General features: G+C 45.6%; 1 protein-coding gene across 1 annotated transcript in view; it reads right to left on the bottom strand.

The window, feature by feature from the left end:
• The window catches only part of LOC142573002 (uncharacterized), a 99,492-nt gene that overhangs the window by 64,314 nt on the left and 19,937 nt on the right, over positions 1-15,241 (bottom strand). Inside the window, exons 3-5 of the mRNA XM_075682488.1 lie at positions 14,881-15,009; positions 5,940-6,141; positions 1,260-1,363 (exon numbers count right to left, since the gene is read on the bottom strand). Coding sequence (XP_075538603.1) covers positions 1,260-1,363; positions 5,940-6,141; positions 14,881-15,009 — 435 coding nt within the window. The remainder of the gene's footprint in view (positions 1-1,259; positions 1,364-5,939; positions 6,142-14,880; positions 15,010-15,241) is intronic.

Here is a 15,241-nt window from a genome sequence, read left to right as displayed (position 1 = left end):
GAGCGGCTGACGATGATGGCCTGAAAAAGACTGCGTGGCAACGACGGCGCGACGATAATCGACGATGTCGACGATCACGACGATGGCGTGAAATAGCGTGACAACAATTGCACAGAGTCTCATGACGACGAACCTCGCAGCACATGCCCATGGACACTAGATGGAACACTCTCCGAGACCGGCCCACCAGTGCGCATGGCGCCATGGCCGCAAAACTGCGCAACGAGTGAAGAAACTTAAAGCCGAACGTGGGTATATTTTCCTGTACTGCTTTGAAGTCCATTTTTCCGGTATTCTTTTTTTTTGACAGATAATGGGTATAAATATCTATATATGGAAAGTCTACATGTACAAATGGAAGGCGGTGCGTTTACAGTGAGATTAGGAGCAGGCTACTAGCCAAGAGACTTTCGTGTGCTAGCTCAGGGCATGAAGACTGCTGAATTCGAGGCATTCGCTATTCATTGAGGTGTAATAAGGTAATGGAAAGGCCTTGATTAGCTGTTAGGCATAACCACATAGAACATACGTAGAATGAACCACATAAAGCATAGTCGAAATTTATTTTATTCAATTCACATAGAGGCCATTAGAGGGTGTCCAATTTAGCAATTTTTATGACATGTGGTCGGATCCGGTGTTTATTGTATAAATGCCTGCTCCTAATCGCACATACCACGTGACACCTGCCGCTTGAATTACTTTGTAGATTTGCTTCACGAGCTGGGAACAGCGATGGCTAATGCTCCCTCGGCTAATCTTGGCGACGTGGTAGAATGCCCAAGAAAGTGGCCTGAATGATAGCCGCTACGGGATCTCATTCGGCAAAGCAGCGTACGCCTTGTTCAGCGCACGTGGATTTGCTTCCACCTGATGGCAAGGAATATTTAGCCCCACTTTCATTTACCTTTACCTTATAATTTTATACATTTAAAATAAACATAAACAAATAATTTCCACAGGCCTTTCTCTGGCATCATGATCTGAGCTTTCGTTTGATTGCAACGGACATCAAACTGAGCCAATGCGACATGTTTTTTTTATTCTTCTAGCTCAATAGAGTCTCTGTTTACACAAGGGTGCACGCAGTGATATTGCAAACAACGTGGTTATCTTCGCTCACGTGTAGATCCAGTCCGAATTTTTTAAAGAGTTGCCCAACAGAGCTTTTCCGTTTTACGTAGACGTCAATTTTTCACTAGTGCATCATATAAACTCGTATAGTTACACCAGCAAACAAAGAAAAAGGAAGAAATTACCTTTATGCTATTTGCTTGGTCTCGAGGACTGAACTTGAAGGAATAGCGAAAGTCAGTCACCACATGTGTCGCGTTACAGTTTTTCATGTGCTGTTGAACCTCGCCTTGGGAAGAAAAAGAACGAATTAATATGTTTTTCCACGTTACCAAAATGACTTTTTGAATCCCTGTTGCATTTTTTAAATGTATCTCCCAAACTTGTTTTAAATAGCGCTTTTCCAAGACCGATGTCTTCCAAGGACCCCCCCCCCCCCCCCCCTTGAGCACATCCCAATTCAGTTTCCCAAAAAGAAAATCTGCATCTTCCTGTTTTCAGATCAGTTTTTGAAGTGCATATTGCTAAGGAAGCCATAGTATAGCGTGGTAATCTGTAATTTGTGTTAACTTTTTATAGCGAACATCAAAATATTCTCCACAGGTGTAGGCACCTTATTTATTTAATTATTACCTCCGATAGAAAGAATGTACCGTCTAATGGAGAAAACATTGTTACCTAACAAAGAAACCTTGAATTGTTGTTCATAATGAGGACGTTTTCAATTAGGCTTGCGCTTTTTAGTTATTACGTTATAAAATTGCGATATTCCCAACGCTCCAAATCATCAGCTCATCCACAAACTACAGGCACTCAGGCGTAAATGTACCAAATCGGTACTGTTGATAGCCTGTCTGATTAACGTGGTTGATTGACTGAATAGCTTTTTTGTGTGCATGGTTCTAAACAATACCAATGTACGCTTTCAAATGCGACTGCTTCCCAGGGCTTTGGCGGAATGAATTGAACAATTTTGTGTGTCAAAGCATTTTTGATTTTCTTTAAGCAACAGCTCGGGCGTTCCCATCTAAATCAATGGGGAGGGAGAAATTGTTTTTCTTTTCAGTAACCACTGCAACAATGTTGCATTTAAAAGAAGTCATATTGAGTGATTGCAGGTAGCGGATGCGTTAAGGTATTTATTTGATCGTACTAGGAGCAGCACAGTGGCGAGAATTTAGGCAGACCACGGACTCTGAGCGCACGCGGCGTTCACGAGCAAATGTGCTGGAGAGGACGACCCACTATATCGTTTCAATTATCGTCTACATGCATTTTAAATAAGCGGACAATGTGCTTATAACAATAGTTAAAAAGTGCATAACTACAGAAAAAAGACTCTAAAGCATTTGAAAATGAGATCACAACTCTGTAAACTCTATGTAATAGTGCATCTAAAGCTGCAAAAAAAAATAATGCATGTACCACACATATCTTTCAAATGCACCACTTATACAGGGTGTCCCAGCTAAAAGTACCCAATGATGTAAAATAGATGGAGTGCGCAAGGGGGCTGGAACCATCTCAGTGGTGTTGAGCATATCGCGGCCTAGTCATGGATATCTTTTTTGTTTTGCAGCGTGAAATAATTAGAACTTGTTACCTAAGTTTTTAAACATTGGCTTCATCAAGAAAGTGCCAATACGAAAGTTTCCAATCAAATTTAAAAATGGCCGACCGAAGTGTTCGCAACTAACTACTATTGATGCGGCTTCTTGTACTTACCTTTAAGGAAATCGCGCGAAATACAAAGTAACCGCGTCATAGCGCCGCTACGAGCGATCGAGAAACGAAATGGGCTTGTCTTTGCAACGCTGCCCAGGAGGGGCTTGGACTTTCCGGTGGCCTCAAGATAAGCGCGCCAGTAACTCTCGCTAGTAAGATGTGATCCCAAACGAATTGATGAAAATGATAATTGCATTTTCCTTCGTGTATAGACAGCTCTGCGGTCAATATTTATCCAAGTCAGTGCTTTTTTTTTTCTTTTTTGTTGCCTTGTGTCTTCGGGCTTCATTCAACAAGCGGAGCGAATGAAATGTTTATGAAATGTTTATATGTCACGCCAAAGTGCTACACACCTTTGTCACCACTGCTCGCGCTATGCACCTGATTGCGACGTGGCATGCGACTGAGTCTTGAAAACAGGCATGCCATCAATGCCTCTTCCGATTGGTCTTCTGGGGGCGCAGAAATATTGGCATTATGATATGGTTGTTCTTGTATTTTGCGAGATTTCTTTACGGGTAAGTACGAGAAGTTCCATCAAAGATACTTAGTTTAATGGGGTGTACAACTTTCATATTGGCAGTTTGTTGCTGAAGCCAGTTGTTAAAGAGTTTGGCAAATAGTTTATTCTAATAATTGACTTTACAAAAAAGAATACCACAGACTTAGTCGCGGGATCCTGAACACCGCTCAGTTTGTTTCAGTCCACTGGCATTGTCGTTTTACCTTGGTGACTTTTATCTTCGACACCCTGCATAACGGTACGACTTCTACAAGACCCTTGTAGAGATGTAGCAAATTCAATTAAGATATACATTGATATATCATATTTCTTCGCTTTAGGTTTCTGATGGATGCAGTTTAAATGAATTGCGATACGCGATTTTTTTGCTGAGTGACTTATATGTAAACTTCGAGGTTCCGTTTTAATGAAGATTTACGATTTTCGGTTGTTTATCTAAAAAATTACAGGGTGAACATCAATATTGTGCTTCCAGCAGTCACAAGAAATTATCTTTTGTCCTAAGTGCCACAAATGTCATTCAAATCACATCATTGCTTGCATGTCAAAAGGATTTCTGCGTTTTACATGTAGCGTAATAGGTAGCATTGTTGGTAGCCCCGAGTTAAAGCGTCGTCCTAATTCAAGAGAGGAGACCTTTGGGCCGGTTTGTCCAGCATGTTTAATGAGGAAAAGAACCACGACTTCAGACGGAACGTGAAGAAGAAGTGGACAGGCCGAGCGGTACCCTTGTTTTGTCCACTCCTTCGTCACGTCCCGTCTGAAGTCGCGGTCCTTTTCCTCTTTATCGTCATCGTAATGTGAACGGGCTTGATAAAGTGCTGTAGAGCTTCCTCAGTCTTGGTGCTCCTTTTGTTAGATTCTGTTTGCATATACTCTTGTTTTTCATGTTGAATTTTTTCATCGTGAATTAGAGATCTCTTATATTGCTTTCTTTAAACTCCCACATTCCATTTTTATTTTTACTTTAGTTTCCACTCTAATCATTTGTCGTAGCACTCAGGTATCTTTCTATGGCAGAGTCTCTGGTTCTCATTAGGGTGTTTCTCTTTCTCCTTAGCTATCTCCATGATACCAGTAAAATACCCTAAACGTGCAAAAACACATCGATCGCTGAAATCTCGAGACAGTTTGCAACAATTATTATGCCTGAAGTATTACCCACTACACAGGAAACTACACACGAACTCAGCGGGTATCATTTAGGTTAGAGTGCTTAGTTCTCCTAGACATGTATGGGCGGAGTTTCGATGGCGGAGTTTCGACTAATCTCTTCGGCCTAGTATCCTTCCACACGTACGCTTCATACAGAGCTTAATTTCACACTGCGATGCGAATTTTACTGCGATGCGAATTTTACTGCGATTGCAGTTATATGGACAACCCAGCCGATTTTCTGTAGTCTTCATCGCCGGGATGCTCCACATGAAGTCCAAGTGCGATAACGTCGCGGCCGCGTGCCGTATGCTTAGGCGCCAGCGATGATATGCGAGGGTGAGCTGAGAAGGGTAGTGGCTCTATGCGCCGTTGTATTCTCGTGCTCCCAAACAAGTAATGCAAGCTAAGTGCGCGTCATTTTCTTACGCGCGCAAAATGGAAGTGCACTCGGAAAGGGGGGGAGTGGAAGGGTTGTGCGCATCTCCTCTTCTACTCTAACCGGGGGGGGGGGGGGGGTCTGAGTGCGGCCGCGCGCATCCTACCATGAAGACATCTAGGGACTTCTAGCACGTCCGTTATTCCGCCAAACGAGGCTTGTTTCGGCTGATTGCCGGATGCACGGGGACCTAAATGTGAGAAGCCAGAGCGGTGCAGCCGCCTGGTGACGTGGAGCTCAACCAGGCACACACAGTGTTAAAATTGCACTAACCTGCTATATTCCGCTTCGCTGCTGGTGCAAATTTACGGCAGCGGCGTGATTCTGAACACGATTATGCCGCTGTGAAAATTTACACCAGCAGCGAAGCGGAATATAATAATTGGCTTTGTGTTGTGTGGTTCAGCTTTTCACCGCCATCTGGCGCCACTAATCTGGCCGCTCACGTTTACGCCCCCGCTCCTTCGGCAAACCGACCGCGCTTGCCGGAATACCGGACGCACTAACATTTTCTAATCTGCGTTGGGTTGCAAGGCTAGGCAGCCGGATGGACATAGCTCGTGGCGTCGTGTGCGCTGTGTTCTCGCGCGCCTAGTTCACGTTGAAGCAAGAGGCAGCTCGAAGAGGGATTCGCTCGCCGCTGCTGGGGCTCTTCATCTCGCCAGGGCTCAGGCAGCGAGTGGCCGTGGTCACTGAGTGAGATCTGTGCATGTTTGCTTCTGTACGCGTGACGACGTGCTTGTTAAATAACCTAGTAAGCGAAGAGTAGCAGCAGCATATGCAGCTGCTAAAACGTCTAACCTTACTTAGTGTACTTGTCTAATTGCTATCGCAATAAGTACCCCTAACGCGCAAAAGAAACTTTCGTGTGAATAAGCAACTGCGAAGGTGGCAACTCGTTCTGTTTAACATTTACAGCACGAGAATTTCATTGACTTCTTTCATATATAGTAATATGCTTCTGTAGCCATCTGTTCTATGTTCGCTCGTTTTTCTTTTGTTCTTTTGCTCATCATACTTTACCTTCTTTGTATTCTGGATCACTCAGGACAACGGTAGCCCCGGCAAGGGCAATGCTGTAAAGCACCACCAAACCTTCGATGCTGTTTCCGAAATGGCAATAGACTTTGTCACCAGGGCCAACGCTGTGAGCTTGAAACATGGCGGCGCAGCAGCGAAACTGCTTTAGAAGTTCTTTGTAGGTTACGCTCTTTTCTCCATCGGTCTGAGGTAGAGATACATGGCAGAGTGAGAGGAATGCTGGGAACTTTAGAATAGACAATAGGTGTTAAAGTGCGACAAATTGGCCTCAAGTTAGAACGTAAGTGCCTTCGCATTTGTCTAAGGACGCTGCATGTTGTAGCTCAGACACCAATAAAATGACATGGTCACGAGGTGACTGTGGCAAGGAAAAGTTTGTAGAAATCTTGTCAACGTCGATTCCTTGAGCATTATTGACAAGCAAGCAAGCACATATGATTAGGCGGCATTGTAAAGGGCCCAGATGCTGGGAAGTAGCTTATGCAATTAAGGTAAAATAATAAAGAACACGTTGTGAGGTGAACTGTCTAAGAAAGGAGGTAGAGATTGCCATTAAACGCGGAAATCGTCAATATATGTTGGGATCGTTGACTCAGTAAATAAGAAGGTAAAAGGAATTTACTTACGGTTGGTAGCACTCAGCATTGAGGACACAATAAACGTGAACTCTATGTAGGGGAGCGCTGCCGCCAAGACACTCAACATATCAAAAAGGATGTTTGTTAAAACCCGCCTTCCAATGTTATTCTTTGCATGTGGTACTGTGCTGCAGTGCAGGATACGTAGGTTCCACGTCCCGCTGCGGCAGCTGAACTTCGATCATAGCTGAATGCAAAAGAACTTCTGCACTGTGTTTTGGTACACATTGAAGGAAGGCAGGGGATCACGGTGCTTTCAACTGGCCGCAACAGCGTCTGCTATATGCGTTTTGTTTATTTAAATGGCTTCCGCAGTTACGTCTTTCTCGTGTCGCAGATCGCCACCTTCATGAATGCCATGAAATTTACAAGAGCTACTACACCAGCTTCCCACATGTGCATTTTTTCATCTGATTATGTTGCTGCTCTGTGTGCACATGTACATCGCTGCTATAACACGTGCACGCGTCAGCACCAATCTGCAGTCTTCCGTCCTCGTACTTGTCAAGCTGGAGTTTGCGCGCATGTTCAGGTGCTACCGCGCCATGGATGGTGCTACCACCACTAAAAGACCATCGCAATGCACCTTGCTCTTCATTTGGTCCGGCAGTTGCTTGGCCGATGGTCGCCGTAGTTGTATTTTTGTATTTTGGCAGGTAGGCAATGTTTAGACGTTAAAATGCTTTAGGATCGATGATCTATTCCTGCTGTTTCCGGACCTTGCATGTTTTCTCTCTCTCTCCTTCTGCCTGCTGGACTCCCCAAGAAAAATATTGTTTCTTTCAAAAGAGACTTCAATTAGACCATGGCCCCAACAACAAAAAGAATGTTTTGCAATTGCAGGTCGGCAAGTCTCGAATTTCACAACGTATAATTGCCACGACATTTAAGGCACCATGCTTAAATGATTGTTTGACATAACTCCATTATGTCGCTTCTAGGAACAGTGAGACTAGCGTGCTCCTGAATCAACTTCAACAAACCGCAACCGAACTTAAAGCATCGTATAAAGTTTGGCCAAGAAATAATGCCTTGATAACTGGTCAACAAGAAACAATCTGGCAAACCATGCCTTGCACGAGGTGCCCCCTGAAAAACATGAAAATTGTGGCCTCTGTCACCGATCTTTCGTCCACCATTACAGGGGACCATCGCGAAGGCGTAAAGCACTCTCAAAGACTCTGCGCTCGAAGGCAGCGGAACTGGTTTGAGTAGAAACTTCAACTGTTAGATTACGGAACTCAAGCTAGAATATTGAAACCTCACAGACATTGAAAAACAAGATTATATATATTGTTGAGGATATCTCAGCCCAGGTACACCAGGTGCGCACAGCTATGATCTCTCTTCGAGAAGCTTGGTTTCAATGCCAATATAATTGATGACATTCACAATAAAGGGGATGAAAGTAGTTACCTCTGGAACACTGACTGCCTCCTGAAAGGCAGCTAGCAGTTTATTTAACGTAAATGCACTAAGCCTGGAAAACAGGTGCGTATGTTTCAACTTTCTCCTCGAATTACATCATCCGAGATTGATATCTGTAAAGAACGCTTGACTTCAGAATGTAATATAGGACAGAAAACTTTTTGTAGGTATGGTTGATAGTCCAGGGGGTATGGTATGGTACGAAGGACATTATTTAGGTCCTGAGGGATCAGTTTGGGACTGATGCGGGCCACTTCGACGTCGGGACAGAGAGGCCGAGCCCCTCTGCCGTCACACAGGCCCTCTGGATAGCCCTGAGTTGTTCCACCAGCACTTCACTGTGCCGCATCCGCTGCCACCATTCTTCACCTCGAGAACTATCACGGGCCAACGCCAAGCAGCGCCCAAGCCCGTGTGCTAAATCGAGCAAACCCCTACACCTACTACAATAGACTGAAACCCCGCAGTGCGGATTAATTTTATTCATCATGACGGCGTTAAGGTACGTCCGTGTCTGCAGAAGCCTCAATGTAACCGCTAGTGGCATATTTAATTTAGAATGTGGCAGGGGGAATGCCCTGCGCTATAAGTAATAGTGGTTGGTGATGTCGTTGTAGGTTAACAGTTGGTCCCTGAACTCAGGAGTGGGAGATCCAGCCCCTTAAGGGAGTACACGGCAAACTAATCCTCGTGCCTCTACCTGTGCGCCACTTCGTTGAGGTTACGTGGGGCTGCTCCACTGTCGCCATGAGCGCCGGGAACCAAGAAACTGCATGCGAAGTGATATCCCTCCCCTGCAGCAGTCTGTTAGCCGGTTCCGCAGCAAGTCCTCTCGAGAAGAATTTAATCGCAGATTGCGATTCACTAAGCACCAAAACACTTCTTGAATCAATTAGCGCTAGAGCAATAGCCACCTCCTCGGTGACCCCCGGATCGTTGGTATAAATGGAAGCGGCATTTCTAACGCTCCCCATTACCATCTACCATCATCCCCGAATAAGCATCTTTTCCGTTAATCCATGCGGCGTCAACAAATGCAGACTCCTCCTCCTGATCATTTGCCTCTGGCAACAAAGCCCTAGCTCTCGCGACCCGCCTCCCTACATTGCACACGGGGTGCACATTCCGCGGGAACGGACGAACCATAATATTGGCCCTAAGGTTCACGTTCAGGTCGTGTAGGGGCGCCCCATCGTGCGAGACAGCCACCGATTCTTCAATTGACTCTGAAATATACCTACTCGTTGGTGTACGAACAAGCGCTTCCTCAGTCCCGTACGCTGAGCCTCGGCAATTTCGCCTAAAGTATTATGCAAACCCAGTCGTAACAACATATCGCCTGACCTAGTCACAGGCAGACAAAGCGCAGCATTGACGGCTTTTCTGAGAAAAGCTTCCAATTTATTTTTCTCCCCCCTATTCTAATCTAGCATAGCTGCCACATACGAGAAATGACACATAATAAATGCGTGAACTAAGTGCACCGCACCTTCTTCTGCTAAACTCCTGTGCCTATTAGAGATCCTTCTTATGAGTCTTATGGCCTTCTCGGTCTTCTTGGTAAAACGCTGAATGCTTCTAATATTCGATCCGTTCGCTTCAAGTACAAAACCCAGGACCCTGAGTGCTTCAACATTGGGCTTAAACGGCCCTTTCCCAGTACGGATTCTAATGCAAGGCTTTTAGTGGATACTTTTTAGCGAAGACATTTTAGTGGAGCAGTTGAGCCTCATCAGACCTAAATACTCTTCAATAAGCGTTACCGCCTTTTGCAGCCTAGCCTCATGCTCTCCATCACTACCACCGACACTCCATATAGTAACGGCAATACCCTGGACAGCGTTCAGTGTATTAGCCCACTTCGACATCGCCAGATTGAATAACATAGGCGAGAGTACGGATCCCTGCGGAGTACCACAGCAACCGAATTTAAGGAATTCCGCCTTTATCTCCCCAAACCTGAGACATGTCGTACTATCCATAAGGACAGTCTCGACAAAATGGAAAAGCCGCTGCGCCATATTCACGCGCGATAGCACCCGTATAATGAAAGAATGTCGGATTCTAACGAAAGCTTTTTCGACATCAAGTCTAATTAGTGTCTTAGTATCCCTTGTCCGCCAGTAAAGAAGCTGATGCTTAATCCTGATCATGGCACCCTGAGCCGAGAAGCCGGGACGAAATCCTATCATCGAGTTCGGAAAGACCCCATTGCCCTCAACATAACGCGTTAGCATATTTAAAAGGAAATGCTCAGCGACTTTCCGCAAACACGATCTCAGGGAAATGGGTCTGAGATTTTCAATCCCTATGGCCTTCCCCGATTTGGATATCAGAACAGTAGTTACAAGTCTCCACTCTTCTGGGAAAGAGCCTTCCTTTCATCGGCTATTGATCTCCCGTGTAAGGAACTCAATTGACCCGTCGTCAAAATTCTGTAACATTTTGTTCTTAATGCCATCATGCCCGGATGCCCATCGGCTATTCAGATTCTGTAGCGCCAAATTCATATCACTTTCAGTAAGTTCCTCATCCATAACTGTATTTTTGTGCCCACTATATTCTAAGATCACGTCACGTGTATCGTGCCAGGTCTCCAACGGAAGGTATCTCTCAGCCAAATCCTTCAGCAACTCCTGCTCCGTGGAGTCCCGACACGCCTGATGGACCAGCTTGCCTATCACAGTCTTCGGATAAGACTTAGTGTTTGTCTCATGTAGTAAATGCCTTAGCAAACTCCAAGCGCCTCCATTCTTAATGTGACCATCAATAGAATTGCCTACTTCATCCCATTGCTGCTTGCACGTTACCCGACAATGGTGCTCAATTTCCTGATTTACCACTGCTACACGCTTTCTAAGCCTTCTATTCCATCACTGACTCTTCCATCTCGCTAACACCATCCTAACCTAACCGCTAACCGCTAACCTAACACCAGTCAACCATCCTGAATGTGCGCTCTTTTTATTAGCCACTACCAAAGTAATCATATGTATGTAATGATCGCTACCAAAATCTATATTAGAATTGGACCAGGACGAATCCACCACCCCCTGAACAAAAGTATGATCAGGTGTCGAATTTTTACATGTCGGCGCGCCATATCTGGTGGGATACAAATGGTCTGTAATCAGAGTTGAATTCAAGTTTAGTGCCTGCTGCCATAGCCTCTCCCCCTTAATAGTGCTATAAACATACTTCCACACATGATAGGGTGCATTGAAGCCCCCCCCCCCCATATGCAACGGTGCATCCTTAGCCAGATTAGTTGACTTGGTCAAGAGAGATTTGAAACATTGCTTCGTGTCCCGGGGGCTACTGTAATAGTTAACATAACTCTGACATGGCCTTTGCCGACCTAAATTACCTCCAGCATAATATATTCAATCTTGCATCCGCCATGTGAAGATCATGTCTAATATACGCCAAACTCCTACTAATGAGAGTAGCGAGTCCTCTGCCCTGTTCATTATCCTTAACCTCCGCTTTGAAATCCGTTAAAGTCAGCGTTTCCTGTAACATTATAACTTGAGGTTTCACGCCATGAGTGCTAACAAACTGCTGCAGAGACGCCTTCTCATGATTTAACCCCCTACAATTCCACTGCCAAATACTAAATGGGCTATTAATTAGAGCCATCTTGACGACAGAAATTCGGCGAACTAGTTTTGAGCTCAAGTCCACTCGGCGACTTAACATGCTGGGCTAGCAGCCGAGTGCACTCCCACTCCATAACAAGGACCACCGTCTGGTTAGATATATTTCAATTTTGCCTAATCTCTGATTCGTGATATTTTCCTGCTCTTCTGTCCGCTCCAGTTTACAAATGATCTGATTTACAGTTTCTTCCAAAGTCACCATCATTGCTTTCAGCTCGGAACCGACATTACCCTGAATACGCATTGTCGAGGATAGGGCCCTCTTTTTCAGAGCAAGCGTCTCCTCGTCAGCTATGTTCTCTTCTGCTACCTCCACAGACCTTGGTACCTCAACTGAGTCATCATATTTCCTATCCTGTCCTAAGCTACCGCTCTTACCGGTAGGTAAGCCGTTCCTAAGTTCAGATATCTCTTTAATAGGCACGTCGATGGCTGCTTTTAAGCTATAATTCTCTCTCTCCAATTGCGCAATCCTATCCCTAGCCCTATCACCATCCAAATGCCCCTGGCGCTGCTCACGCGCTCGGCCGGTGCTGATGCCGCCCTTGACCTTGTTAGCCCGTGTGTAAACCTTGATTTAGCACGTCGAAGTCTGCAATAAAGAAAAAAAAGCCCTGGTGGTCTGTCCTCGGCTGCGCCACCGCTTCCACCAGCTGCAGGAAAGCGCACCCGCGCCTCCATAGAAAGGGAGCGGCTCGTTGTTGTTGGAGTCCCAGACGATAGCCGCTACCTCGACCTTAAACGGCACCTAGAGCGCTAGCACCCTTTAGAGCGTTGGCGGGCGCTCACTAGCTGCACCATCTCGGCTGCCTCCCGTTCCGCCATTAGCTCCGCCCTGGCCCTTTCCGGTCGTCGCCCACGCACGACGTAGTGAAGCTGATATTGTTGTCTCCATTGTTTATCCGCGGTCAGGTGTCGTCCAACACAAAGCTTGCAACAAGGCAGACAGTTTGGATCCTCTTCAGGATTCCGAGCCCCACAACCTCGGCATTTAAAACAATTGGGCGCCGGAGACATCCGCCCCATCATACATAGCGTACATCCAAGTGCTTTCGATACAGAAAAAAACCGGACCAGGGTTGGCCCATATCTGAAAAAATTGGGCACTTTGAACCCGTCGAGAAAAATGATAACTGATCCTGTGTTCTTGATTCGTTTGACCGCCTTAGCCTGCGGATTGCGATCGTTAACGATGTTCCGCTCGAGTGTCGCTGGGTCATTCATAATGTCAACATTGAAAATGACCCCTTTACACGTAGTGTGTGGGACCGTCTCGTACGCACTGACTTCAAAATACTTATCTGCCACACTGATTGACCTGAGTCTCACATATCGTTCAGCTTTGTTCCTTTCTGGCGTACTAGCCAACAAGATATTTTGCATGAAGTTAGGGCAAGTAACACCTTCCATAATCTGCTCCATACTTAGGCCTGCCGCTTCTACGATTGCCTTGCCCACCTCTGTAGGGCTAACTTTCTCCAAATTCAGTTCATCCCATGGGCGAATGACTATTTTGATCTGTTCCTGTGGCATCGGTGGCATGCGCGACGCCTTCACAATGCGATTCTTGATTACCGAGCCTCCGCGTGGTTCACCTGCGCCACGTCTTTCAGGCATCTCGCTTTGTGAACCGCTATCACCCAATCGAGGCCTCGTCGTAACTGTACATTTTCGACTGGACACTGTCTGCCATCCTAGGTCATCAGTAATGTCCTCCGCCAGGTGCATTTCCCCTTCAACGTGCATTGCTGCCATGCCGCTCTAGGTCTAACATACGCTAGCTCTCAGCCAGCGTGGCGTGAGCACGAAAGCTCCAATAAAGTCCAAAAAAGGGTGGCCCACCTGAAAATCAGGTATCCACGGAATCCTTCCGTCTTCACGGATCCGATGATATCAAATTTTCACCACTAGATGACCAAGAAAGGCTCGGAAGCTTCGAAAGAATGGATCCGTAAAAGCCCACAAGCCTCCTTCGAGTTCTGGGGGTGCCATGAAGATTTTTATTGTGAAGGACATCAACTTCTTTCTCCAGGCTGATCATTATACTACAGAGCCCAACTGAGCCCTAGTGTGTAAGGTAGCGGATCGCGCACTAGATGTGCCATTTGGTGTAACAGGTATATTGTCCTCCAGGCGATGATTATATATGTGGCTTTGTTAGACACTTTGCACAGCATAGGCTAGACAACGGCAAATTTGTATCTGCAGACGATTTCAATCTCCCGCTTATGAACACGCAGCTGTTTAAGTCAAGTGGCCGGCAGAAACGGCTTTGTGGATTGGTTGCTATGTCCTTCTTCTTTCATTTGTGTTAAGTAGGTAAATGTCCCACCTGCGAAACAGTACTCTGGACCCTCTTTTTGTCAGCTACGTACTCGTCCTGAGTGAACTTCAATATTACCCTCATAAAGCCTTGTGTGATCTGAAGGCGCTCATCATTAGTCTAAATGTCATATCCACAACGAAAAATCACGTGCAGCTGTGCACCAAATTTGAACAGAGCAAGTGATGGGTCTGTACTGAACACGCTGGAGGCAGCGTAGGATGATTATTTTATCTTCTAGGGCTCAGCGTGTGTTTGATTCTTTGGCGAAATAATTTTACGAAGTGCTATCGGACTATGTGGACTGCTGTTGAGTTGAAAGGCTGTTTCAGTGTCAATTGCCGTTCAACTCCACGGCTGTTCAAAGTGACCGCGTAACAGCGGTATCAGACACCCTGTAAGGACATTTAATAGCTGCGCTGCTTTCGAGTGAACACTTTCCTCAGATCTATTGTATGCATGTATAAATCCTGCACACCTACCACGACGAATACCAGCACTTGTCCAACCTTGCACTCGTCCCCGTGCCTCCGTGTCGTGCTGTGCCCGCTCATTGTGGATTACCAACCGGCCCAGTGCGGCACCCTGATAAATCACTTTGTTGTACTTGCGCTTGTATTTTGGTGGAAAATCAGAAAAAAACTCTTGGCCTTTCACAGCCGCAAAATAAACGAAATGGATTTTTGAAAGGGCATTGCATCAGTATGCACTGAGATATTGTTTATCTTTGGTTTTCCTTTATAAATTCCGGTATTTTTCTTTTAGCTTGCCAAGTGGTACCTTTGATTTTGCACTCAAACGCAGCCTTGCGAACCGACAGCTTCGTTTTCTGTAAACAAGAACAACCTTTCTTCTATAAATGTGGAGAGCCTTACCAGTGCAATCCTGTTTCCATGGGGTCGTAGTTTTTCAGTGAGGAAATCAACAAATGACAACTGCACTGGCTCGAACTGCTTGTACGGAGAGTGCACAATGCCATCTTGTACGGGTGCTTGCATTGTCGTCTTAAAGAAAAAAGCAGGGGACGCGTATGCATCTTATGACTCGCATTTTTTTGTACATACGAGCATACATTCATCACTCGTTTTGATGAGCTCCCAATCTCATATATATCTATTGTGCTATTACTTGATCTACGAAGAACCTAATTCTTGGAGCATTCAGATACACCGTGGACGCAGGTTAGCTGGTACATATCGCAGCCTCAACAGGGCTAAAGAATGGGACAAGTAAGAA

Source organism: Dermacentor variabilis, chromosome 2, assembly GCF_050947875.1.
Source record: "Dermacentor variabilis isolate Ectoservices chromosome 2, ASM5094787v1, whole genome shotgun sequence".
Lineage (NCBI taxonomy): Eukaryota > Metazoa > Arthropoda > Arachnida > Ixodida > Ixodidae > Dermacentor > Dermacentor variabilis.
This window is presented reverse-complemented; position numbering and strand designations above follow the sequence as displayed.